This window comes from Nothoprocta perdicaria, unplaced genomic scaffold (genome assembly GCF_003342845.1).
Source record: "Nothoprocta perdicaria isolate Ctin4 unplaced genomic scaffold, notPer1 scaffold_0, whole genome shotgun sequence".
NCBI classification, from domain to species: domain Eukaryota; kingdom Metazoa; phylum Chordata; class Aves; order Tinamiformes; family Tinamidae; genus Nothoprocta; species Nothoprocta perdicaria.
In genome coordinates this window covers 10255174-10280972 of record NW_020454092.1, presented here as the reverse complement: position 1 = coordinate 10280972, position 25799 = coordinate 10255174, and the positions used below count along the sequence as shown (strand labels likewise).

General features: G+C 39.4%; 1 protein-coding gene across 2 annotated transcripts in view; it reads left to right on the top strand.

Moving 5' to 3' along the window:
* MYLK (myosin light chain kinase) overlaps positions 1-25799 on the top strand; it is a 176356-nt gene that overhangs the window by 102803 nt on the left and 47754 nt on the right. For both annotated transcript variants that reach the window (XM_026054306.1, XM_026054298.1), the window contains 4 exons: positions 3293-3373; positions 3739-4613; positions 13985-14101; positions 16494-16571. In XM_026054306.1, coding sequence (XP_025910091.1) covers positions 3293-3373; positions 3739-4613; positions 13985-14101; positions 16494-16571 — 1151 coding nt within the window. The remainder of the gene's footprint in view (positions 1-3292; positions 3374-3738; positions 4614-13984; positions 14102-16493; positions 16572-25799) is intronic.

The following is a 25799-nucleotide window of genomic DNA, read 5'->3' as shown; positions in this document are numbered from 1 at the left end:
CTTATCCATGTACTATTTTTAGGAGGCCCCCTTCCCTTCTCCCGCTCAATGCTGTAAAATGTAAATAAAGGGATTAGTCTTCCTGGTATTAAAACGTTTTGGCTGAACCTTCAACTGAGATAAATCAGTGCCTCCTCACTGAAGCTAGCAGACCTGCTCTGCTTTGTTAGCTAAAGGTCTGGTTCAGAAGATTAGTTACTTTCTTTGTGATTAAAGTGCATAGGGTCTGCACTGTATTCCCATTTAACTAAGCACAGAGTTGCAAAACCTCATTTTGAGACTTCACAGTGACCTGCACTGAAGCAGCAGCTATAGCTAAGAATCAACTTATCTGTCTCTTTCAGTATCTTTTTCAGTTCATTCTTAAAGAATCCAATTTACTCTGTGATACTTTTTTCACACCTGGAAGGCCAGTAGGAAATTTTGGTGTGTCCTCACACTTAATTAACAGTGCCTATTTATTTATTTATTCCTCCTCCTGCTTCTCTTCCCTTCTTCCTCCAGACGGTGCTTCCTGGGGACATGCAGACAATAAGTCTCATCTAAGGTTCAGTGAAAATATTTGAGTAGACCCTGCCAAGAAACTAGTATTTCAAGACATTTTGAACATGAAAGCCATCCCAGGCAAAACTGATCCCACAATAGAACAGGGAACTATTTTTAAAATTGCTTCAGGCTTTGCAGATGAAGTTTCATTTGTTTTGTTTTGCCTTTTTTTTTTTTTTTTTTAATTCCTTGACATATTAAAGATAAATCCTGAATATGGGCATTATACAGAACAATCCTGMAAAACCCAGCAGTTCAGGCACCTCTTTGCATGTCTCTACAAAGCACAGCTTTTATCTGTGTTCTGTACCAGTGCGCAACAAAGGAGCTGGTGGCATCTAACTTTGTCTGGGGTTTTGCTGATATGATCCCAGCRTGGAGACTGCGATGTTGCAGAAGGACTATTGTCACTGCCAAAATTCAGAATAGCAGAGACCTGAAAGACCTGAGGAAGGGTTTGTGCACTGARAAGTTCTGTTTTTTCCAGCTGTCCCTATGAACTTTGCCTTGACTGGATTCTGAAATTGCGTTAAATGTAAAAATGTTCACAAAGTTTTCAGTTATTCTGRATTGCATTTAGTATCTAAACTATCCTGTCCTTCTTAATTATTCTTGGCTCATTTCTCTTTTTCCATCTTGTGAACTACAAAACACTTTGCAAAGGTGGGTCAGTGTTCTTAACTTCACTTTTTAGACACTGATCTGAATTCRGAAGACAAAATCAATGACAAAACTTGCTTCAATCATATTGGGACCAGAATTTGTTCCAAGAAGGCTAAGCATTTGGACAGAGGTGTCATGAATCAGACATAGACCAGAGGTTTTTATCCAGTGATCTGCTTATCAGCCATTCACTTCATAAATAAGAACAAAACCCTTCCTTGGGAACCATTTGCCTATGTAGACACTTGCATGGCCCACATTCCGTAATTTGTATGTATTTCCCAGGTTTTAAAAACAGAATGAACAAAATGCTTTCTCATTCCCTCCTTTATTTTACAAACCCAATGAAAAATAACCTAGAGATCTGTTTTGCCTTCCTTGTTTGCATTCTTGTGTACGTGGAGACCTTGCTGAGGGAAAGATGCGTTACAGAACTGGGTCCTGCAGAAACAGCATTTATCACAGCACCCAAGGCGACACTCAGCATCCCTAGATCCTTCTCCGGGGAGAGTGCTCGCTGTTGTACTGCAGCCTTTCCCACTGGTGTCACAATTTTTGTGGGCAAAACTTTGCTCGTACAGTCATGGCAGAGGCTGAGCAGTTCTCCATTTGATGTACACCGTGAACCACCAGTTCTTAAGCTTGTGCAGCTTCTCCTGCTCTATCATCAATTTTGGATTGGTTTTACCTCCTAAAGGGAGAGTAACTGAACTCTAGAAGATTCTGATGGGAAGGGCTTTAGGCTAAACCAACCCTCCTGCTAGCAGCCCCATAGCTGTGATGAATGAGAAAGTTCTTGAGCAGTTTCCGAGTGCTCCCACCCATCTTCCAGGACCAATTGGTGTGTTGGGAGCAGGAGACTTATCCTTTTTTCCCCCCCTTCTTTCTATTTATCCTACTTCCCAGTGGAGATTGCACATAAGGGGCAGTAACTCTGCCAGGTCTCCGGCGTTAAGCTCACATTTTGTAGGAGTTATTTGAACACTGGCTGTGCTGACTTGGGACTTCYCATGCCCTTTGCACAGGCTCTGTTTGGTACTCAGATATACTCCAGACTTTTATATTGAGAGTCATCTGTGGCTTTGAGTGCTTCCTTGGGGATTGTTTTCCGTAACAGTTTCTTGTGTTATATATAAAAGTGATATTATATATTTTATATATATAAATGCATATTGAATGCATTCCTATGGCTTCTTTTTCATAGTAGCCTTAAGGACAAAAATGTATATTTTCTCTTTTATCGGTTCTTAAGTAGTTTAAAAGGGTCAGTTTAGTTTTTTAATAGGACTTCAGGAGAGCTGTGGCAACACTTAAAAAACCCTACAGGCTGCAGGAGTTAGATTTTGCTTTTGGCATCTCCTGTATTTAGTGCAGAAGAGCTGTTTGGGGCTGAAAAGATGATCTATATCTGCTGGAGGGAGTGTGCAGTGAGGGGSGGGGGAGAGCACTAATGACTTCTTTAATGGGAGCCTTTTGCAGAAGGCATGCATGGTATTCCTCTGCAAAAGGAAGAATAAGTACTCAGTACCATATATGGTGACACTTTTATGTTTTTTAATATAAACATGCACAGGCTGGAGCTATCCATGTAGATGGGTTTTGCTGATTGGTTGGGTTAGGAGGGAGGGAAGGAAATGAGACCCTACTTTTAATATCTTAGCATTAGGAAACTTAGGAACTCGGGACTTGAATAAATAAACAGTAGGCAGAGTTGGGAAGGTTTTCAAGTTTGCAAAATAGCCCCTTCCTCTGCATGGATTTTCCAGCTTTTGTATTTGTTTTCCTTTAGCTTGTTTGTTTGCAGCTGTTTCATTCTGCAAATTGTTTTGATTTTTGTTCGGGGAGAATGCTGTTCCCAGTGTATAGAGCAATAAATCAGAAAAAGCAATTTGATACAGCTTGACTCCAACTAGATAGGGAAAAAACCCACCAGCCAAACACCACAGTGCTGGCCTTAGGGAGGGAGCAACACACTAGGTTTGAACTGCGTTAGTGCAACGCACCATGCAATCACTTTAACCCAGGCAAGTTACGGTTTTGGAGGGGAAAACTCTGCTTTTCTGATTTCATTTAAACATTTCAGGAACCAAGTTGGAGAATGCAGCTGCCAGGTGTCTCTGATGCTGCGAGAGAGTTCAGCTTCCAGAGCAGAAATGCTCAGAGAGTGAGTATTTTTCCCAGGGACTTGCATGGGTGGGTTCTATTTTTTGCTCCGTTAATTCCCTGCCCTTACAGACCCAGTCTGGCTGCAGTTCAACCTAATCCCCAAATGTGACCCAACAAATTGTTTTCATCATACAGGCTAAGCACACTGTACCAAGCCGGAGTAGAGAAGATCTTTTTTGTTTGTGCCCTTATATGGCTCTTGAAGTCATCATTGATGCAATAAACTAATGGAGTGTGCTCCTCTAATCAACCTCCCCTTCTATAAACACATTTTGTTCCTGCTCTGAGATTGTTCCCTCACATTTTTAAACCAGCCCCTTTCCTGGCTGACTCTTTCTTTTTTTTTTTTTTTTCTGGTTGTAGTGGAAGGGAGTCAGGCAGCTCTGGAGAGCGAAGAGATGGTAGAGACCATGGTACACTAACATTTGGTAGAACAAGTGCTTTCAGAAAGAGCAGCAGTGATATCAGAGCAGCTGAGGAAGARCAGGAGGACGTCCGAGGGGTACTGAAGAGGCGAGTGGAAACTCGGGAACACACAGAGGAGAGCCTGAGGCAGCAGGAAGCTGAGCAGCTTGATTTCCGCGACATTTTAGGCAAGAAAGTCAGCACCAAAAGTTTTTCTGAGGAGGAACTGAAGGAAATCCCAGCCGAGCAAATGGACTTCCGTGCTAACCTGCAACGGCAGGTCAAACCCAAGACCTTGTCAGAGGAGGAAAGGAAAGTTCATGCTCCTCAGCAGGTGGACTTCCGTTCTGTGCTGGCCAAGAAAGGCACCCCAAAAACCCCTTTGCCAGAGAAGGTGCCACCTCCTAAGCCAGCCACTCCAGATTTCAGATCTGTGCTGGGCTCAAAGAAGAAGCCACCTGCAGAGAATGGCAGTGCAGGCACCCCAGCACCAAATGCCCGTGCCAATTCTGAACCCCAGAAAGCCACCCCCAATTCTGAAGCTCCTGTGGCCAAACCAGTAGTGAAGAAAGAAGAGAAGAACGACAGGAACTGTGAACATGGGTGCTCAGTGGTGGATGGTGGTATAATTGGAAAAAAAGCTGAAAATAAAGGAACCGCAAGCAAAGGAACAGCACCATCCTTTACCGAGAAGCTTAAGGATGCTCAAGTAACAGATGGAGAAAAATTAGTTTTACAGTGTCGGATTTCCTCTGATCCCCCTGCAGCTGTCACCTGGATGCTAGACAGCAAAGTCATCAAGTCATCAAAGTCCACTGTCATCTCTCAAGAAGGTAAATTAATTGAATTAGGAGCAAGCTGGATGGCACACTATTATATACAACTCTTGATTAATAATATATAGTTCATTATAGGTAATGCAATACTTTATTTAAGTCCTGTGCCAGTAACTGCTTCCAGATGCATCTTTCTTGTTATTTCAGTGAAGTACACAAGGAACAGTGTTGTTTAACATTTCTTGCAGATTCTCTTCTAACAACCTGCAGATGTATTATTTAGTGAAGTTGARCTTCATGCATTCTTAAATGCTGTTTACATTGCTAACGGTCTTTATCGAGCTGGTGTGTGACATTAATTTCAGCTGAACTTTAAGGACTTAGAACGTTGAAAAAGAGAATTAGTGGTTTATACATTCTGCTTTAATTATTTTGTATGTTTACCATTTCAGGCTTTTCTATTGCATTAAGAAATGTGGAAGCAAAGAGGAATTGTGTTACTGAAAGAGATTACTGCAAGTTTGAGTTTTACAGTTAAGATCAGAGTTCAGAATTGATTTCCAATACATTCAGTAGCTTACCAGAAGGTGCTCATGTAGTCTGTGGAGACAATGAAACATAAAAAAAAATCAATGGCATGATGATTTTTAAGCAATTTCAAAACAACACATGGTTTGGTTAAAATCCTTATAGAGAACATTAATGCTGTCAAAATGAGTAATTTCTCTGCATTCCACTTTCCRGATAAACAAAGCCCACTAGACTATTTTTTTGCGGTATGAAAGCTAATATTGYATCTGGGCAAAATGTACTTTCCTTGGGACAAAAGTGGACGAGATAAGGATTTTTTTTTTCCTACAATATCAGCCATTTTATTTTGGATTCATAAAACACCCAGGGAACTATATGAAGAATAATAATTTCCCACCTATTTAATGCTAAAACATTTCACTGTGGTTGTAAGATACCACAGCTTGATGCAGGGATCTGCACTCTTAATTATGAATCCTTCTTCATTTAATCCACATTTTTTTTTTAAGTGCTGGCAAATGAGAACCAAAAGAATATGCAAGGTGGTTCACCACAACCAGTGAATCCTTCTACAATGATACAAGCATTGAAACACAGAGATGCCTTTATTTGAAGTTGATGAAATCAGAAACAACATTGGGTTTTGATGGAACAAAACAGTACCTGGGTACTATGTTTGGGTGTAATAAAGTGAGTAGATGGGGATAGTGAAACAGATGTCTTGTGTGTGAAGTAGCAGAAGAATTTTCCTCCAGAACATTTGTTGATTTTTACCAGAGAGAATTGTGCAGCAAAAGGGTAACTCTCATGTACATGAGAAAAGGCAGAATGGAAAGAAGGACATCCTGTGAAAAGGACCGAGATAATCAAAAAGGTGGGACCACTGTCTGAGTAGCCTTACCCCGAAGGAAGTCCAAAGAACAAGATTTTGGGGGGGTTTCTTCAAGTTGCCCAGGGCAGCAAGAAATTCCCATCTGAAAGTTTCATCTCTCAGTGCAGACCAGAGAGAGAACATCCCTGTATCAGAGTGAATCAGGTTCTCCTGAGCTGTTTTGGAGCCTCACAGAGTGCTGCAGCATTGGTGCTGCAGAAAAGCTCAGAAAGCTGCTTGCTTGAGTGGAAGAAGCTGTTGTGATCTCCCAACTCATACCCATGTTTCAACACAAAATAGTACTGTGAGGCTGAAAATCCAGTGTAGCTGGGGTTTACTCTGGAGTGTTCCTGATGTCCTTAGATGCTCTGCCCCCTGTCTGAGCAGAGCAGGTGCCAGGCCTGGTCCAGTTTGTCTCAGCTCAGAGATGGCCCTTGGGCAAGGGATCACAGTTCAGCAGTGCTCTCCAATGGGTTTAAAAGCAGAGGTCACCATGGGAGAAGGAATCCACTGTTTCAGGACAGCCTTCCTTCAAGGTGTGAACAAACTCGGCTTTTGTTTGAGTGGTGTCTGCATTATTATCATGGTTAGGTAGTTGTATTACTTGTACTTAAAATTCTGCTGTCTTTGGAGTATATACACAGGCTTTTAGAAAGAAGTGTGTTATATAAGGAAGTAAATGATAAGGTTTTGTCTTTCAATGCCAAAAAAAAAAAAAAAAAAAAAAAAAAAGGACCTGGCGAATCAATACAAGTACAAAAGTAATTTCAAAATGTAGCTTTAAATTGAGAAGTTAAAGCCAACACAACAGATCTACAGATTGGAAAAAGACACGTCTGGAACCCAATCAATAAGTTAATCTCTTTTGCGGAATTAGAAAAAAAAAAAAAAAAAAAAAAAAGGAACAAAAGTTACAAGTATTTTCTTCCACCCTATTACCTGCCTTCTGCTGTGTTGAAGGGAGACCACATGTGATGGTCCAGCAGTACCTACTTGCTTTGGCACTTGGAGTTGCTGCTGTCATGCTGTGAGGTACCTTAATGCCAAGTGTTACATAATTAGCCAGATACTCATGACACTTACTCAAAGCAAGTTATGATTTTCTTAGAGACTGATTTACTCTTTTCCCCTAATTAGAAACATGTGAATGCTTGAAAGATATCAGCATCCAGAAGAAGGAATAGTTAGCACAACAAACAAGGGTTTTACTGGGAACTACAGACTAGAACTGAGAAATCACAACTTTAGGCTAAATACCAGGAAAGATTGCTCAGTAGTAGAGGCCTGGGGACTAGTACCACAGAGACAGTGTTTGGAGGAGCAGCTTTAAACACAGAGAACAACAGTAAAACTGGATGCAGTACTTGGCATCCCAATGCCAAAACCTGACTTTATATATCTTTTACTCAGAMTGCTGAAAAGGTAATTTGGTCGGGCCACAGGCATCATGTCCTTTAGCAATAGTGCATTTGGCCAACCTTGGAGCAACTTTTATGGGTCCTGGAGCTAATCCCCTATAGTCATCCTCAGCTGAAGGAAGGTCGAGTCTGTGGGGAAGAAGAGAAATTCAGAGCAAAAGGACTCAGCTCCCATTAACGGCCTTAGATTTTGCAAAGGCAGTTTTCACTTCAACATGATCTTGCTGCCCTGTGTTCAGCAGCAAAATCCATTATGGGAGTGGATCCGTTAACAGCTATTTCACTAGCTGTTCAAGTGCTGCCTAGATGTTTGATGGTGAGCACTGGCTGTCATGTATGGAAGGTGTCATATGTACATTTTCCTTAGGTGTCTCACAGCAGAGGAGTGACTTATTCCTTCATGAGAGTGACTTATTCTTTCGTGGTAAGCTGAATAGTGGAAAAACTTCTATCTAGAGCAAGAAGTGTTTGTGTGCTTCTTTTCATAGGACAAACCCATTTTAGTTAGTACAGGCTAGTGGCCCACAAGCTGTTCAGCATGAGTGGCACCTGAACCTGCAGAATGATGTGTGTTTGTCCTTTGGAAATCAAATTAACACTCTCTGTCATTGCTGGGAAGCAAAAAGAGGCAGCAGTTTGGTGACTTCCTGGTGCCAAACATATCACTAAAACAAATCCTCAGAATCTCCTGGTTTCTTGAACACAGATACCTGCTAAAGCAAGGGGTACCTTTGGCTAGGAAGGATAGACTTAAAATATATGCATTACACAGAATCTTTTGGTGTTTATTGAGAGTACTATATAAGTGAGCCCTCTATGTAGTAACTCACTGAAAGTAACTTTCCTTGTCATATTTGACCCTTGCTGATAGAAGGCCCTGTTGCTGCTAGTCTATGCACTTCTGTTTGCATGTCTTGTCCGTATTTGAAGAGACTACATTCCTTCTCTGGGGTTGTTTAGCTGTCAGCTTGCAAGAGGAGAGTGGATGTCAGTCCAAATTCAAACACCAGGCTCAGAATAATCACTGATTCATAAGGTCTTTAGCAAATGAAGAATTACATTCTGCTCCAAAAGCAGAATTCTACCTTCAGGCCTATTATTCAGTATATTTGTTCTATTCTTTTACTTAATCTAAGGTTTGCAATATGCTTATTATTTCAGGGTAAAGTTTACATTAGCAATTAGAAGAATCTGGGTAGCATTATACTGAATGTCACGATCACATACTTAAGAACCGTCTCATTCCTTCCATTTTACGCTTCAGCTATTAAAAGTGTTTTATTGCTCTTTCAAATAATGAACATCAGCATTTTTTTCTCATTTCTTTTCATGGGATAGTTCCCCTAATAGTGTTCTGTATTTCTATTTGCAGAAGTGATTTGTTACTATAAAGTATCATTTTATTATGGCAAAGTGAGCTATTATAACATCTTTCTTTTCACCAACATGTTTCATCCGGTTGGAGTTTATTAATGGTTTGATTTTATATTTTTCTTCTTTTAAATATTTATCAGAGTGTGCACTTTTGGAATAGGCAGCTGTGGGTTTTTTGCCTGAAAATATCGAAATAAATGATAACTGTGTCAAATAAGAGATGATTGTCAAAGAGGGTGCTCACAATCAGTGTTGTGAATGTATGGTGTATAGTTAAAAGGTGGTTGATTTTAGTGTAAAACAAAACCACTGCTTTGTTTCAAGTAGGGAGTTTTTTTGTTTGCCTGAAACAGGGTTTTAAGAAGCTGCTAGAGTTGAGCTAGACAAATAAGGACCGTGTAGCATGAGCTTCCTCACACTGCGAGCTCTCGGGAGCGGGAACCATTTTGTTTTGTGTTTTCGAGGACTTGGCACAGCGGTGTCCCGTGCTGGTGGCYTGCTGTGTGACTCACCCTAGGATGCTGTTACCAGGCTGGAAATTTTTGCCTAATACAAAACCTATTCTAGAAGAAGATAGGAGAAGGGGCCTGGATGCTGGTGTGCTTAGTGGACCGAAGAGCACAAACAAATTGAGATGCACAGTGAATATACGTGCAAGATTTCCATTTGCTAAATCAGCTTGCTCAGCTCTTCTGGGCTAGCTTTAGTACTGTGAGACTGTGTACATTGAGGACATCCTGTRTAGTGGTGTAGCATAGAAAATGCCCAGAATTTGTGTGTGTTTGTGTAAGGCAGTTCTTTCTTTTCTAAGTGTGTTGGCAGCATGAACAGTTGGTAATCTTGTTAGCAGTAATGCCTTAACAACCTTCTTGTGACTTAACACAAGTCTTGTTATCAGTTGTGCATATTTGTCTGTCTGACTAGGACCTGCCATGAATCTTCTGTTTTTTTTTTTAATTAACCAGGAGCAAGAGTTTGGTGTGTAATTAACAGATTACTGAGATTAACAATTTATTTGCCCTGATGAATTTTGCTGAACACTGCAACGTAAGAAAAGCTTAAAGATGATCTTATTAAATTCTTCTCCATAATTTATAAACTCCACTCCCTGTAGAAATCTCTACTCCCTGTAGTTTGTTTCTTTTGTTTTTATCATTTTAATACCTTCTCTTTGGTGGTGGTTTGTTGGTTTCTACTTTTTAGAAGACAGGCAGCAGACGCCTACCTTAGTATCCATGTCAGTGAGCTGGAGGTTACCTTCCTGTTGCTGTGCTTGCAGGAGATCATTTAGCCCTCCTCCTACCTTGTCGCAGTGAATCTTGTATTTGTTACTTCTGTGTTAAATGTTTGAATCTTGGATGTTGTTGCTCCTTTACATAACACAGAAGTCCCCTCAAGTCCTTTCCTGTACCTGGATATAAAATTTGATTTTTTTCTATATTAAGCCTCATTTTTTTAGGATAAGTAAGACTTAGTTCAATAAGTAAGAAAGATTATTTATAATTGCTTGCTGTGTTCTCCCTTTCACTCTGTTTTCCTCTGTTTCCCCTTTCTAAAAGCCTTTCAATCATTTGTATTTTTATCACTATTGAGTTATGAGTACTTTACACTATAAGTTGAAATAAACTTGGTCATAACTTCATCACAAACACAGGAGAAACACATTGAGTGTTGATTTCCTCTTGTCACCTTCTTCATGACATCTTAATTTTGTCATGGTTGACTCTGCCTAACGTGAATGCTACTAATAGAGCATTAGTTTCAAATAAATTGATATGAGATTCAGTAAATCTAAGAAAATTACCTTTACACAAATACATTCAGCAGTCAAACATGTAATCCCCTACAGAATGAAAGCAGGTTTGGTACTAACATTGTCTTCTTTAAAATCCCGTGACTTAGCAATAATTAAGTCTTGATTTTATTTCTTCCTTGAAACTCCCATGAGGTTTTCCATGGCATTGCTTGTTATCACTGTCACTGTATTCAATATTTGCCTGGTTAACTGCTGTCATTTTTAAACATCCCAGTGACTTTACCCATTTCTGCACTTTCCCACACAGTCTGTGATTTATTAAAAATTAACACTCGTGGGCCAAAGAGTCCCCTCAACCAATTTGTTATGACTTGAAGGCACAATTTCCCTTGGCTTCGTGTTTATTAATGGTACCTAAATACGCCGCAGTACTTCTTATTGCCGTGGGATACAAATGCAAAAGACAACAGAAACTTCAATCTGCGTCAGAAACATGGAGTCGGGAGTTTGGCCAGCTAGATGCCAGAACAGGGAATTAGACCAGGAGCTGTTCTTTGTTGGTTTGTGTATTTGTTTTGTATCTGAAGTTCATTTTCTGCAGGGTTTCGTGGAAAGAATGCAGAAGCCTAGAGATATTTTAAACTGGTTTGCACTATTTTTGAGTAAGTCCGAAAATCCATTAATAGCTCAAAATGGAAGGGAAAGTTTTTGTGTATCTAAGCTAGAGTCTCCAGTAAACTTSACGGCTTCTCTGGCTGTTAACATCTCTCTATAGAGCTGCACCAGTTCCACGGCCCAAGTGGAGGATCCAAGAATGTGTTTATTCTATTGCTGCATTGTGGCAGGATTTTTAAGACTATGTCAGTGGCTGGTTCTGAGAAAGACAGAAAGAGAGAGAGAAAGAGAGAGAGAGAGAAAGAAAGTGAGAGAGAGAAGGAGGGAGGGAGGGAGGGAGGGAAGAAGGAAGGAAGGAAGGGAAAGAGGGAGGGAGGGAGGGAACATAACATAAGAAAGATGAAGGACAAAATTAATTGTGAAATTTTTCAGGTGGCTGCAATTTGTCAAGTGCCAGGATTTAGAATACCCAACTGCAGTCACTGGTTTGAGCTTTCTTAGAGTCATGAGAAAATAAGCTCGTTTTAGGTCATGAAGGGCTTTTGTGGAAGAAATATCAAATACTATGAAAAGCTTTCGGCCTTCCAGCTCCGGGAAAGGACTGTAGCTCTGCTTCGCTGAAGATAGGCCTTTTAGGGAGTTTCCTGTCCTTGTTAAATCTCATCAAGACTTGTCTGTCTTTTTTCTTCCAGTTTTCTAAGGAAATGAGTTTTCTACAGCCTTGCTGATTCTCTGCCTTTCTTTTTATCCCTCCAGCCTGGCTAATATTGTTTGCATGCTGCTTAAGGAAAAGTTTCTCCTCAGGTGTTAGCTTCTACTTCCAGAGTGTGCCATATGGGCAGCAGCACGTTACGAGTGGTGAATCTTAAATGAATCTTAAATAAGCTGATGAGCATTCATCAGCTATTGAGAAGGTATGAGGGTTCTCTCTAACCCACCAGCAGCAACTAAAGCAAATGTTTGTTCCTATCCTTTAAGGATCCAGTTATCCTTACAAGTCGGGCCTTGCCCTATAAGTAAGGTGGCCAGAAATCTACTTCATATGTGACTTTGTATGTGACTTAAACTCTTGGGCAAAGTCATTTTTAGATCTAATGGGTGATCTTTTCTGATCCAGTTATATAGACTCATACAAATTCTTTGACTGGAATTTATCATTGGTTTGCCCTCCAATTGTCTCTTTAAGCAGCAGAGATGCCTGAGYTTATATTTTTTAGATGCCTGACAGAGCACTTCTGTAGTGCCCCTCCATTTAGAAGGGATCTGCAGCTCGAGCTGACTCACAGAGATGAGTTGCCCAGGGAAGGCAYGTGGCTTTGCCCTTCGCTCTTTGAGCTGGCTGAGCACAGCCCATGTGAGTGAGTGAGAGGCCAATACTTCTGCTCTGAAATAGCTCTCACTCAGTTTCTTTGTGGTGGAAATGGCATTATTTAGAGCTTTTTTATTTTGCTAAAAATCAGGAGGAGGGAAAAAATCATATGCTTTTTTGCATGATCTTGACAAAATAAATCTTTTGGGAACTCTTCGGATGTGTTTTGAACAACTTGCCTTGGATAATAACATTACTTTGAAGGACAGTCTTTGCCAAAAGCTGAGTTGCTGTGTCAGAACTGAGGTCTAGTCTCTGAGGGAAATCTCAGAGTGAAGCAGATTCCCTGTGTTGCTTTTCAAGGATCAGTACCAGTTGTGACAGTGCCTTCTCCCACACTGCAAGGGGACATGTGATGGGGACCCTGCAGGCTGCCACTCTGGAAGGTAAAAGTCAGCCTGTGCTTAGCTTAGAGAGAGAACTATGGAAAATACCAGGAGATACTGGGAAATCTCCTTGTGTCCCAGGATATAGCAAAAAGCCTATGAAAGATTGGTTAGAGAACGGGTCAAGCTTCCCAGTGAGGAAGGAGAGAGCAGGATATTGCAAGGATATTTGGACAGGGAAGGTTTGGARTATGCTTTTTTTAAAGGGGGTTCTCCCCAGGGCATGAAGTATTTTGTTGTTCCACGCGCTGCAAGTGAGAGTGTGTAAGGGATTAGGTAAACCAGAGTTTTCCTTCCTCTTCTCATCTAGTGGGAACAACTTCTGCTTTGGTTCACAGACTTTTATTTTTTAAGAGGAAATGTATTCCCCTTGGGCCATACCAAGCTTCCCTTGGTAACCACAGAGCTTATGTCGCATCCTGTTTCTGCAGACCCAGTGAACCTAAATTTTGTGAGGTTTTTGTTTGAAATGGGTTCATTGCAGTGACAGATTTGATTGCCATTGATATATGGGGCTTTTTAAAATATGCTTTACAAGATCAGACATTTGGTCTTTGAGTGATTCAAGCAAACAGATGGACCTCGATAACATTTTTAAGCTCAGGCACTAAGCTACAGTTCTGCTTTCAAACATAGATTCTGATACGACTGCTAGAGACAAGGTTGAACCAAAATACTGCAGATGGAAACTTTATAGAAGTTCTCTTATTTGCAGTCCTACACTACTAGCACTTTTCAGAAAAGACCATCTCACTGAGGACTTCTTATCACTGCTGTAAGGTAAATATTGGCAATGGAGATTTTGTTCTAGGTTTTCTGTATCTTCATCTTTTAATCACTTAAGGGCTACAGGTCTAGTTTTGAGAATCCTAAGGAATACTGATATAATCTAAATTACACACCTATGTATTTTTATTTTATTTCCGTCTTAATAAAGGTGTGGATTCTAATGTCGAATTTTTAAGGTCAAGACATCTTCTTCCAGCAGCGAACATCTACTGTATTAAAAATAAGGATCATTTCATGCATTCTGTTCCTTAGTAACATTAAGCTTTTTGTGAACTATCATACATAATGCCCATTTGACCGCTTTTTTTCTCTAAATTAGGGGGCCTGTGTTCACTTACCATTGAGAAGGCTGCTCCTGAAGATGAAGGGGAGTACAAATGCATAGCTGAGAATGCAGCAGGAAAAGCCGAATCYGCTTGCAAAGTGCAGGTGGAAGGTAAGTGCTGTTGTGCTGGATGTGGGAAAACCCTTCCAGAGAACTTGTTCCTTCCCTGGTAGTTCCACATCCACCATAAAGAAGCATGAGCACAGAAACAGTGGAGCACTTCAGGCCCTYGCTCCTTTGTGGTACAATTCAAGCTCCTGATGACCACTGTACTTCTATAAAGACACCACCCTTGTATATCACTGTCACAGAAGTCTGGTAGGAATAATTTGCTAACCAAGGTACTAGTTCTCAGCTTCRGTGATGCTGATGACACTGTACTCACCTGCCAGATAGTCCTGGTCTTGRGCAAATACTTTGTCATGAGGTTGAGAGCACAGACTTTTAAAACTGCCRTGGAATTTAAGCCCAGATAATTAAATATGATTCTCATGGGCTCACCTGCAACTAAAGAGCTCATTCTTGAATATTCTGCATTGCAACTAAAAACACACAAAACTAAGAAACAAATGCAATACCTGCCATAACACAAATCTTGGATAGTAATTTAAAGAAATAATGAGATTTTACTAGCACTGAAGTTGAGAAAAGATTGTCTTGAGACTTTAAGCAGAATCTAATATCATATAACTCCTCCAGTTCCACAGAAGTAGAAGGATAAAGGAGCAGATCATCAGGAGCTTAATATTCAGTAGTTCCTAAAGCTATCCTAGCATCTTTTAACTGTCTCAGTCATCTTCATATTGCTTCCTTTTCTTCATCTTCTGATCATGCTCAAGCAGTTGCCTTCTTTCATGAAGCCTGCCTCAGCATTATCGTTTCTCACTCTAAATTTCTTGCTGGCAATCCTGGGAGACTAGCTGAAGACTTTGTTTTGCACAGCCTTGATCAYGGAAGGCTGTCAGCTCGTGACATATTAATTACTTGATGGCAAGGATGGTGTCCGATCAGCTGTCTGCCTCCTGCTGGCAGTGGCAGCTGTGGTGGTAGGAGTTAACTGCTCATRTAATATTGGACACCAGATGACCACTTTCCTACCTCAGTACTGACCAACTCATCTGTCTTTTCCGTTTCCATGCAGCTTTGCATGGCAGAAGAGGTTTTGAAGAATGGCTCCAGAGCAAGCCCCAGGTTCTAGGAGGGGTGCCACTGGATATAATTGTCTGACCATGTCTATAATTGGCTGACAAGACAACTAATACTTTTAAATTAGAATTGTGATCTAAATCAGTAAAAAATTGTTCCTTTCTATTCAATCTACAGCAAACATACTAGTTTTTAGACACCAAAATTAATCTTAAATTTCATTGTTCCTTTTGACTGCATGGACTAAAGTCAGCTCAGAGGACTTGATTGATAAACTCAGGGACAAATCTGTACAATATTAGTGTCTAAAGCCTAGAAGTCTTCTGCTCTTAATTCCTTGCTAGAAATTTCTGTTTTCTTCTGTTAATATTGCAGGGAATTTAAAAAGACCAACTTTCATGCTCTGGCACCTACAAGTAGTTGACTGAAACAGGTGGTTCCATAACATTTATGCCATCTTTTCTCCAATATCTACATGTCATATAGTTATCTCCTGTATAGATCTTATGAAGTCTTAGTATTTTAAAACTACAAGCTGTAAAGCTTGGGATCAGAATTCATATTTGGATCTTCCCAAATAAGCTCTTTCATCCCAAAGAAGATCTTTCTTCCAAACACGAATGTTGGGATCAAGCAACTTTAAAGAGCACTTGTTAGAATTTCTGTTACATGACATGCTCAACCTGAGTAACTTGTCTGAAAAAAAGGTTGCATCTCCTAGCTATATGTATCTATGTCATTTGCATATACTTGAAAGAGAACCAGTATTGACTCTTTGATGTCAATGCCAAGTATTGCTGGATAAGAGCTGTCTATCTTGAGAATGCTGAAATGCATTCATTGAAATGCTGAATGCATTCATTGAAATGAATGTGTAGTGTCTTCTAAGAGGAAATACACATAGATGAAGACTCTTCAAAATTGTATCACAGATACAGTCAACTAGGAAATGACAAGAGATCACTTTGCAATGAATCTCTCTAGCAGGAGATTGTTTTCGATGAAATGATGCTTCAAAGATGCCTTTACTTCCTTCTTTCCATGTCCTGTCTAAAGCAGCTTTGCCCATCAGCCGTCTAAAGCCCATCAGCCCTGGAGGTGTCTCCTTTCTCTTGCTTTCTGAGGTTTTCAGTGCAGCTGCTTTTGCAGAGTGCATCCCTCTCTGTTCTCTCTTCCTTTTGGAGTAAGATACACTCCAACAATTCTGTGCAGAAAATCTTGTTTAAAATCTTGTCAGCCAACAAATTTCTCTAACTTTGCAGAAAGGGCCAGAACTGTCTGATGTTAACAGACAGCACTTTCATTCTTAATTTTTAAATTGTTGTGTGTTTTATTATCATTTTTGTTTTAATTGCAGATGCAAAGACCGCAAAGCCTACTGAGAAGAAAACCAAGAAGCCTAAGAGCACACTTCCCCCTGTGCTGTCAACAGAGAGTAAGTGACAGTGATTTTAATTGCTTCCTTTTCAATGGAAACAAAAGAGTGCTTGGGGATTCTGTGGTCTTTCCCTTCTGTCTGAGGGCATAATAGCAGAAGCTTTGCTGTTTCTTTAACCCTTACACATAGGTCATGTGAAATAAGAATTTTTCCCTTGTAGGGAATGGAAGTGAGAGGTGAAACTGTGAGTTCAGACCTAGCCCACTCAGTTCTCAGTTTCCCATAATGATGGAATAAACTTGTGACACATTTCTCTTCAGCTGCCTCCCCAAGAGTGCAGAAATTCTCGAGTCATTTGTTTCAAATCATGTTGTGTCCTGTGCAGACCAACTGTCTTACCTTTGATAGACAATGTACCTTAACTGAATTATCTCCTGTAACATAATGTGCCCTGTTCTTTAACTATGAATATGGGAAGTGGTTTTATGAGTTTCACATTTTTTATTCTAACCCTAAATACTTTGCTTGCTTTTAGTGCTACTTAAAATAACAAATCAGCAATAAAATCCAGTATTTTTTCTACTCTGCATACATGCATTTGATTAAGAGGAAATAATAATGGTAAAGCCAGTATAATATTACTACTTATAAGCTGGCAATACAATAGTATTTCTAATTTGTTTTTCTAATAGTATTTCTAATTTGTATTTCTAATAATGTTTCTAATACTTTAGAAACAGAATGCCCACCAAGTACAAATTTCTCTTTGAAATGAAGCACTAGCACCACTCGCTAGTGTTTTTAAGAGTGTTTTCTATGTACACAAACCACACATTTCCTCCCAACCATGTTAGCAGTTGCACCATTCCCAGGAGATTGTGTTAGTGGGAAGTATGTCTAAATATGTGGAGATGCTGATCGACATCTTATTGATATCATTGCTTTCCATGCTGTTGATTTTAACAGAAACTGGATATGGTCAGTAACAGAGAAGGTAGCAAAACTGGCTTCAGCAATGACAARTTGAAACAATGATCGCTTTTTTTCCTTATGTTTACTCTATGACATACTATACCAGTATTTAAAGTTCTTAAGCGACTCATAAGGTCTTTTTTTTGGAAACACCTGTAAAATGTCTTTCCTGTTATCATAAAGGTAACCAGACAGAATATTAGGAAGCCGGGCTTTGGAAGAGCTTTTGAAAACCTTTGGAGGAGTACATATTTCATTTTAAAATGATTTGTCCATGGAAATTTCACAGGCAGACTTCAACATCTCAGCTTAAGTCTCTGGAGGGCTGTAGGTATTTATCTGTCTTAAAGGAGTGTTATTTTTGTTTGTCTGTCAGTGGCATAATGTACAAAACTATTCTACTACTCTTCACCGTTTCAGTATATATTGAAATCCCTTTCGGATGTAGAACAACCCTTTAACCACAGCTTTTCCAAAAGAATATTGGAGGACTAAAGAAATTACACAGAAGAGATGAAATATACTCAAGAAAGATACGATAAAATTTCTAAAAGAATGAACAGCATTGATATTTAATGCTAAGCTTGGACATGACCAGGAAATGCCACTGATTTTTGAATACWGGGACAACATGACATTAAATGTGGTCTATAGTTCTTTCCATCAGAAACTTATCATTTGCTTTTTATTTGCCTTTACTGGCCTGACAGGATTCAATTCTGTTAAGTCACAACAGGATGGTTTGTAGGGGTGTAGAAGCTATGTATGCCCATTTTAGAAACACTCTTTCTTAGAAAAAAATCCGCATTATTTATGGTCTGGAAGAAGGTGCAGTTCAACCRTCATGGGTAGCAGCTACACTAACCTTTTTATTCCTTCAGATAAATTGTAAGTGATACCCAAAATTTTGCCCTAATAGGAACCTTCAGGAAATCTGATGAAAAGTAATTAGCTTTTACTGCTTGAAAGCAAAGATCAACACGTTTCTTGCTGAGAAGTGGAATGAAAGCTGATATGTTAATCTGTACATTTTGTGTCACAGTTGTTGCCCCAGGTCATTTGACTGGTTGTTCTGACAGTGTTATTTTATTATTTCAAGTTTAGCTTTTGCAAGCTCCTGCAATCCACTAGTAAGTTAACTTTTCCCAGCACAAACTCTTTTGAAATGATACTTGACTCTCATTTAGAATAACAAGTTATTCTGTGCAAAACGTCTGTGAAAGCACCTTTGTGCCTGTCTTTGTGCAGTATCCCTTAATGACACCTTTTGAAGCACACTGTGTTTATATGCAAAGACACTGCTACCAGGCTAGCAGGTTAGGAAAAGTAGGATATATTTCTTGCTCATAATTAATATTTCATAACCAGAATTAACAGTAATGATGGCTCTGTAGAATGCAACTCTGTGATGGTAAATAGAATATATAATAATGCTTGTGAGAAAAACAAACAGCTTCAGCTTTGAATCTGAAGACATCAGTTGTGAGAAAGAAGGGCGAAGGGCACTTTTTTTTGGAACTTTCAGAATCGATCCATTCTTCACTGACATTACTGACTTATATATCTTTGCTAAGTGGATAAAAAGTGCTACTGGATTAGAATAACAAAGTGTTATGTTTCCTCTGTACAGATACAAAAGATTAGAAGAGAGAGTGGAAAATTGGAGCCTTTCATTATTTATCATACTGCATACTCTGCGCTATGCCAGAACAATAATCTAAGGTCTCCATGTTTGACATAACTTTGCAGCAGAACTACTGAATTAATAATTATTAGCAGTTAATCACCTTTCTATGAAGCTTTGAAAGTATCTGATATAGAGAGACTTTGGCACACACATCCCATTAAAATTAGAAGTTAATTCAAATTCAGCTTAAAAGGAATYGGGTATTTAAATGACCATGACTACTCGTAAAATCATTAGTGCTTCTTATATAATTTTTTTTCCCAGTTGATGACAGAAAAATGAAAGTGCAACYTGAGATTTTTAAGAGTAAATGAAGATTTCATGGTATATACATAAATATTCTCTCTTATGAATTAAAAACCCTATTGCTCACTACTTCCTAAAATTATGTCCCTTTAACACGTCTTAAGATGAGGATCAAAACAACAGTAAAACAACCTGAGCAGTTTGCCCAGGATTAGTCACATCCAGCTGCAGGTCTAGAAACAAACTTTTTTGATTCTCAGTCTTGTGATTAGCTTACACTGCATACCATGCCCTGAAGCACAATATATATTTTTAACTTACATCCCCCACATTTGCATAAAACATGCCGGTTTTCCTAAAGCAAGATTTCTTTTGGAGAAGTTTGAAATATTTTTCAAAACTTACAGAGAAAAAAAAAAAAAGGCCAAAAAAAAAAAAAAAAAAAGCATCACAGTTGATCACAGTTGGAGGCTATTTCTTAGACTTCATGAGAACTGAGCAGTGCAACAGAACCTTGCTATAGTAGGAAGAAACTGTATCCCAGTCATTGCATCTTMAAAAAGAATAGGCTGTGGTGCATTAGAAATTAAAGCTTCCAAATCTAAGCATTGAATCAAAGTGTTTGGAAAGAAATGCCCATTGGTTTTCTTTTTAGAACTATTTCACAGCCATATTCCCAGTAAACATTAAGAAATGGCAACTCTCACCTGACATAATCAGGAGTGTAAAAACCTACCAAGGTATCCTGATTCCCTCATCCCAGTAATCTACTTGTTAAACCCACTGTTCTCGTGCCCATAAATAAATGCCTGGCAATTAAACCACGTACATGAAGGGAGGATCCARCAGAGGGTTTAACTGCACAAATTTAAGTTCTGTTCAGTTAAAAATAAAGTTATTTCAAATAGAAAAAACTAACTCTATGCATCCAAGTAAAGGAGCCCAGAATACATTCTTTAACAGTACCTGCTATCCTGCTGATATAAATTTTTTATATCTTCTACTATATAAAATCTGTTTGGTTTCATGTCAAACACATTTTTGGCTAAGTAAGGACGTATTCTCTTGCAGACATTTGTTAATAWAATGTCATTACTGACATTGTCCAGATCAAGTCCCGTGGAGGCTGAAGCGTTATCTTCCCAGATCTGACTTCTCCACRTCATCAACACTTGACCATAAGGCTGTACTAAGTGTAAATGTGTCAGACAGAGCTCTTTATATATTCTTATGGGCAAGAGAAGGCTAAGCCTTTTAATTATTGCTGAGAAGTTATCAGCCAGTGGCCAAGTGCTTAGTACACATTTATATCATTTGTTCTTAATAAACAATCTGGTTGGAGAATCCAAATCTGCTGGCATCATTTTAAGAAAATGTCCCAGTAAAAAGCTAAACTTGACATGGCTGACATAGATAATATGTAATTAAATCATTAAACACTTCAAATATTTGTGGTTTTCCATTCTGGGAAGTATAAATTTAGTATTAGTCAAGGGCACTGACAAGTATAAAATGCCTCAAAATCTTCCYGTCATATCAGATGTTTTTCTCCTCAGTATAAAACTTGCCACTTTCTAAAGGAAGAAGTAACTAATCAGGTCAGAGATATTCCTTTAATTGCAGAAATAAGGCACTGCTGTGTAGCTGCACCCTCTGTCAGGAAATGAGGGCAGCTATGACCTGGTGCCTGCACTGCTGCCCTCCTCTTTTTCCCTGTGATGTTTTTAAGGGTCATTGAGGCTATTCAAAACAGTTCCCTCAGGCCTGTCCCTTTCCCAGAAGGTCCATGCTCTTCTGCTCCTTGAATGCTGCAAGAATTGAACTGCCTTCTCTACAGTGGATGTAAAGTATCTTTGCTTCACGTGTTGGAACAATACCTGTTTCATTGCCAGGGAAGTCRTTGACCAAACTTTCCCAAAGAGAAAAAAAAAGATCACTCTTTTTTATTAAGTGAAGCTAAAACCTTCATTATTAGTATATGTAAATAAACTCATTCTGAGCTGGTTTTAGGTATGATTTTTCTGAAACCCTGAAAAATGTGGAGTGATGACTGCACACATCAGGCCTAGAGTCTGGGGATCAATAAGTGCCACAGAGCCTAATGAACAAACTAGCTGAAGTAAAAAGGCAGTGTAAGATTTAACTTGGTAACTCTGAAGTGGGTTGCCTCCATGGATGAAAAGGGAATCCAGTCACTGTATGTATATATAAAGCAATGAAGAACCACGGATCTGTTGTGTAAATCACTTCTCCCTGGCGCTGAGTGCAGCACCATTTAGCTAATGCCAGGTATGCAGTTTGAATCTCTGCCAGGTTACTTTACAGCTTACCCCATACTGACGCTTTCTGAGTTAACATTGGCACAGAACAGTATTTTCCATGTGCTTTTCATACAATCCATCCCACATAGCTGTATGTTGACAGAAGAGAGATGTTTATTGACTGTCTCATGCAGAAAAAGACGAGCATAATTTTTGCAAGATAGCCTTGAACACAAGAGGTGCCTTGCACCATAGGATCCTGGTTAAGCCATTGATTAGAAATTGCTCATCTCTGACATGCAATAGAAACATTGACTAAAGTTTCCTCTTTATGAAACAGAAGCCTACAACCATGTGCTTAAATACTGCACAGAAGCACTAAGCACCTAGCTTTTTACTGAAATCTCTTCAAGTTGCTGAATGTCCAAACAAACCGACAGTGAGCCCTTTCTTTCCTACTTAGCAGACTGGCTAGCAGGCAAGTAACCTAATTTAGACTGCTGTTCCTAAATGCATGAGCACAGCATCTTAGTGTCTAATTCTAGATGCCCTTGTAGGATGTGAGAAATGTAAGAATCAAATCTATATTTAAGAAGTTAACATTGTTGTCTTGCTCCCATGAGAGCTTGTAGTGGAAATCATACAGCTTGAGTTGTTCATAAGCCCTAAAAGGCTGCATTGCTATTTGATACTGCATCTCTTTTCTGCTTCTCAGTTTGACTCTCATATTTTTTCTCTCTTTTGCTTTCAAATTGCTATAGATTTTTTTCTTCCTAGTGATGAGCTCTTTTTTAAAATTGAATTAATTTCAGTGACTTATTTAGCATCACTCAAGCTGAGAGTGGGTTAATTTATACTAGCAGCTCTCTCTTGCCTGGAATGCAGGAGTGATTTTTTTGTGTGGAAGAGGAAAGGGAAGAAGATGAATTTTTTTCAGTTAGAGGACAAACTCTGCATGAAATAGAAGATAAACATGGGATGTTGCAACAAACTGTCAGTTGTTTTTAATAAACAAATAAAAACTATTAAAATTGTACTGGAATGCACAAACTCAAAAAACTGGCATATATGACAATTATCTAATTTACACATCTTATCAAATTTAAGTCAGAGTTCTATTTTATTGTATTTAGATTAAAAAAAACAGCTGCTTGGAAAGGATATGAGGAATTTGCTCCTTGAGAGGCTATGGAGTAGAACTATTTAAACTTGCAAACTGTGGTGAAGTCTCAGGCTATTGGTGCTAGCACGTTATCTCTGCCTRCCATTTTCTGTGTAGCAATTAGCAGGGGTTTCTGAATGTAAAAGTCGTAAGTGATGATGTACTGTCTTTTACTACAGTCTTTTCCATCATCATCTTTTTGTTTCAACTTGTTTGTGCCGAGTGAGTGATACCTGTGATAAGTTTGGGTGCCTCAAAGGAAGCCTGTGATAGAGGCAAGGGTAGAACTGAGCCAGTCATAGCCTAACTGTGAGGCCAGGCATTTTTTTTCTCTTCCATACTTATGGGTCTCTGTCAATGCACCCGTTCTAGCATCAGCAGCGAGTAATAAAGCTTTACAGATAACAGTCACCTTTGATATCAGAATGTGATGTTCCCAGGGTCAGACAGAGGTTACGCTGTGATGTGTTTACATGCGGGAGACAGTCTACATGCAGCGTCACATCGCACAGGTCTGCGGGACTCAGGGGAGATGGAGAAGACACAGGTTTGGGTTCATAATATGAATCTGACATCTTTTTCCCCATCTCTTCTATATACTTTCTTGTTACTGTGGTATTTACCATGTTATGGATGTGACATCTTTTTCAGATTCTCACAAAGGAAACTCTGAAAATCTTGATTTAGTTCCTCTGGAAGGTATTGTTTTGCAAGGTTTTACATGATGGAAAAATATGTTCCAATGTGGCTAGAGTATCTAAGATGGCATTAGCCCTTCTCCTTCCCTGAGCCAAAATGAGAGTCAGGCTGCTACCTTGCTCCCTATGTTTGGAGGAGTTGAGGATTCGTGATGTTTGTTTACCAGGTGCTGAAATTCATAACAACACTATAGACAGCAAGCACATAACTTTAGGCATGTGTTTCGAGGAGGATGGTAGGAATGATGGGCTGGCTGAATCTGGAGTACTGATTTTTTTTAGACCGCAGCAGATTTTTACATCAAGCTTTATGAAAGCAAGTTGTGCGGAGAGTCATTTCAGGGGAGGCCTATGCCTATTTTTAGTAAAATTCCAAAAAAGGGAAACGAAAAAGAAAGACGAAGGCTTCTGAATATATCTGCTCTCATGAATTCAACATCAGGGCAAGGCAACTGCACGACCAAATGTTCCACAGCTATCAGCCTGTATGGGATCTTTCCCTTTTAGTGTATATCCCCCCAGACACAAGCTCTCTAAGAGGCAAACCTGCCTGTAAAGTTATGTAAATACCAGCCTTGTAATGTTTACATTATGTCGTTTCTAGGAGGCAGATTCATTTAAGGAGGGAATATTATGTCCTTTTTCTTCCAGGCTGGTTTTTAGCTTCAGTCTGTTTCAATGTAAATATCAAAAGAGAGACAAACTGTCTTTAAAAAAAAATGGCAGAAGAGGACTTGAACTGACATTTCCAAGAGGCTGAAAGAGGCTGAAATATTTGAAGGAAAACAATCATTTGACCTTGTCAACTTTGGTTGATCTTACTAGATTTCTTTCCCTAACTGTCTCCAGTGGCATTTGAACAAAAATTACTTTTCAAAAAGATGCATGAGTTGAGCTGAATGTTTTTAAGGAAGGTCTGTGAACAGTGGAGCATATTCCATTAGCCAGCAAAGTCAAGTTCATGGACACAGAGACATATTTTTGCACTCACTCCCTTCCACACTGTCCTCGACTTTCAGCTGTGCTTCGGGCTATTTATTTCAGCCAGACCGTCTAGCAACCCTTTGCAGTCTGCATGCTTTGATGAATTCCAGTGACAATCTGCAGAGCCTCAGATATATGAATGCAGTGTCCTGGTGGGTGAAAATAAAAAAGTAAACTAAAATCTTATATATAAAAAGCAGTACCCCAGCTGAATGAGATGATGGGTTCCTATTCTTTGCCTCGCTGCAGTGAAGGTACTAAATAAGATGTGAGAGTCTTCTAAGCTTTCTAAGCATGGACCTTAGTCCTTCCAGGGATTATTTCACTGAGAGTATAAATAGTTTGTGATGGTTCATTATATTTCCTAGCTCTTTTAAAAATACTGTTCTCTAACAATAGTGTTCAATYCGTCACTGACTGTAGATGCAAATGAACAAATTTTTTGATTGGGATCCCTTCTCTGATGAACAAGGAGTGGCTGGTAAAGGCAGAGGGAAGCAAAAGAGGGAGGTATTTGAGTATAAAGATCCATGTTCCATATATGTTTTGTGAAAAGGCAGAGAATTATATTGTCAGCCAGGAGGGAAAAAATGCCACCTTGCCTGTAAACTGAGATATTGCTGCAAATATACAGTATCAGTCAAGAGACAATAGCTGAGTGTAATCATGCTTGATTRGGGAATTTTGGTCTTCCTCTCATCTGTCTGCAGTGACATTTCTGAAAAATACTAATAGTATTTTCAAGACAGCATTTGACAAATAGTGCTTTTTCCTCATTACTGGTGTTGGGGCATGGAGGTCATAAGATTCATGTCACTGTTTTAGGTATTAAAAGTTTTAAAAGCCATTATAGCTCTGAGTATACCCAATAGTTATTTCCTTCTCAGTTTAGGGAAAAGGAAAAAATCTGGTGTCAAGTGAAGCAGCAGCAGAAGTGCCTGTGCATGAACCATACAGCTGTGTTAGATTGCACAGGGTTGTGCACGTAATGGGCTGCTTCACTGACTGAGGAGTTTGCCAGCAGGTGACAGGCCACATTCAGCAGCCCTTATGAAGCGGCACCTAGTCTTGGAAGCAGTTCCATGCACATTGCTGTGATTACAGAAATACAGGAGAGTTTCAGCTTAGGGCTTGATCGGGCAGTGATAAAAAGGAGAGATGCTTTACAAATATTGCTTTTTGCTGTTTCTCAAGCAGCTCCGGGAGGAGAGGAGGAGCTGGAAATGTATTCACGCTCACTTATCACATCAGGCAGGGCACGTGATAGTCTGTTGG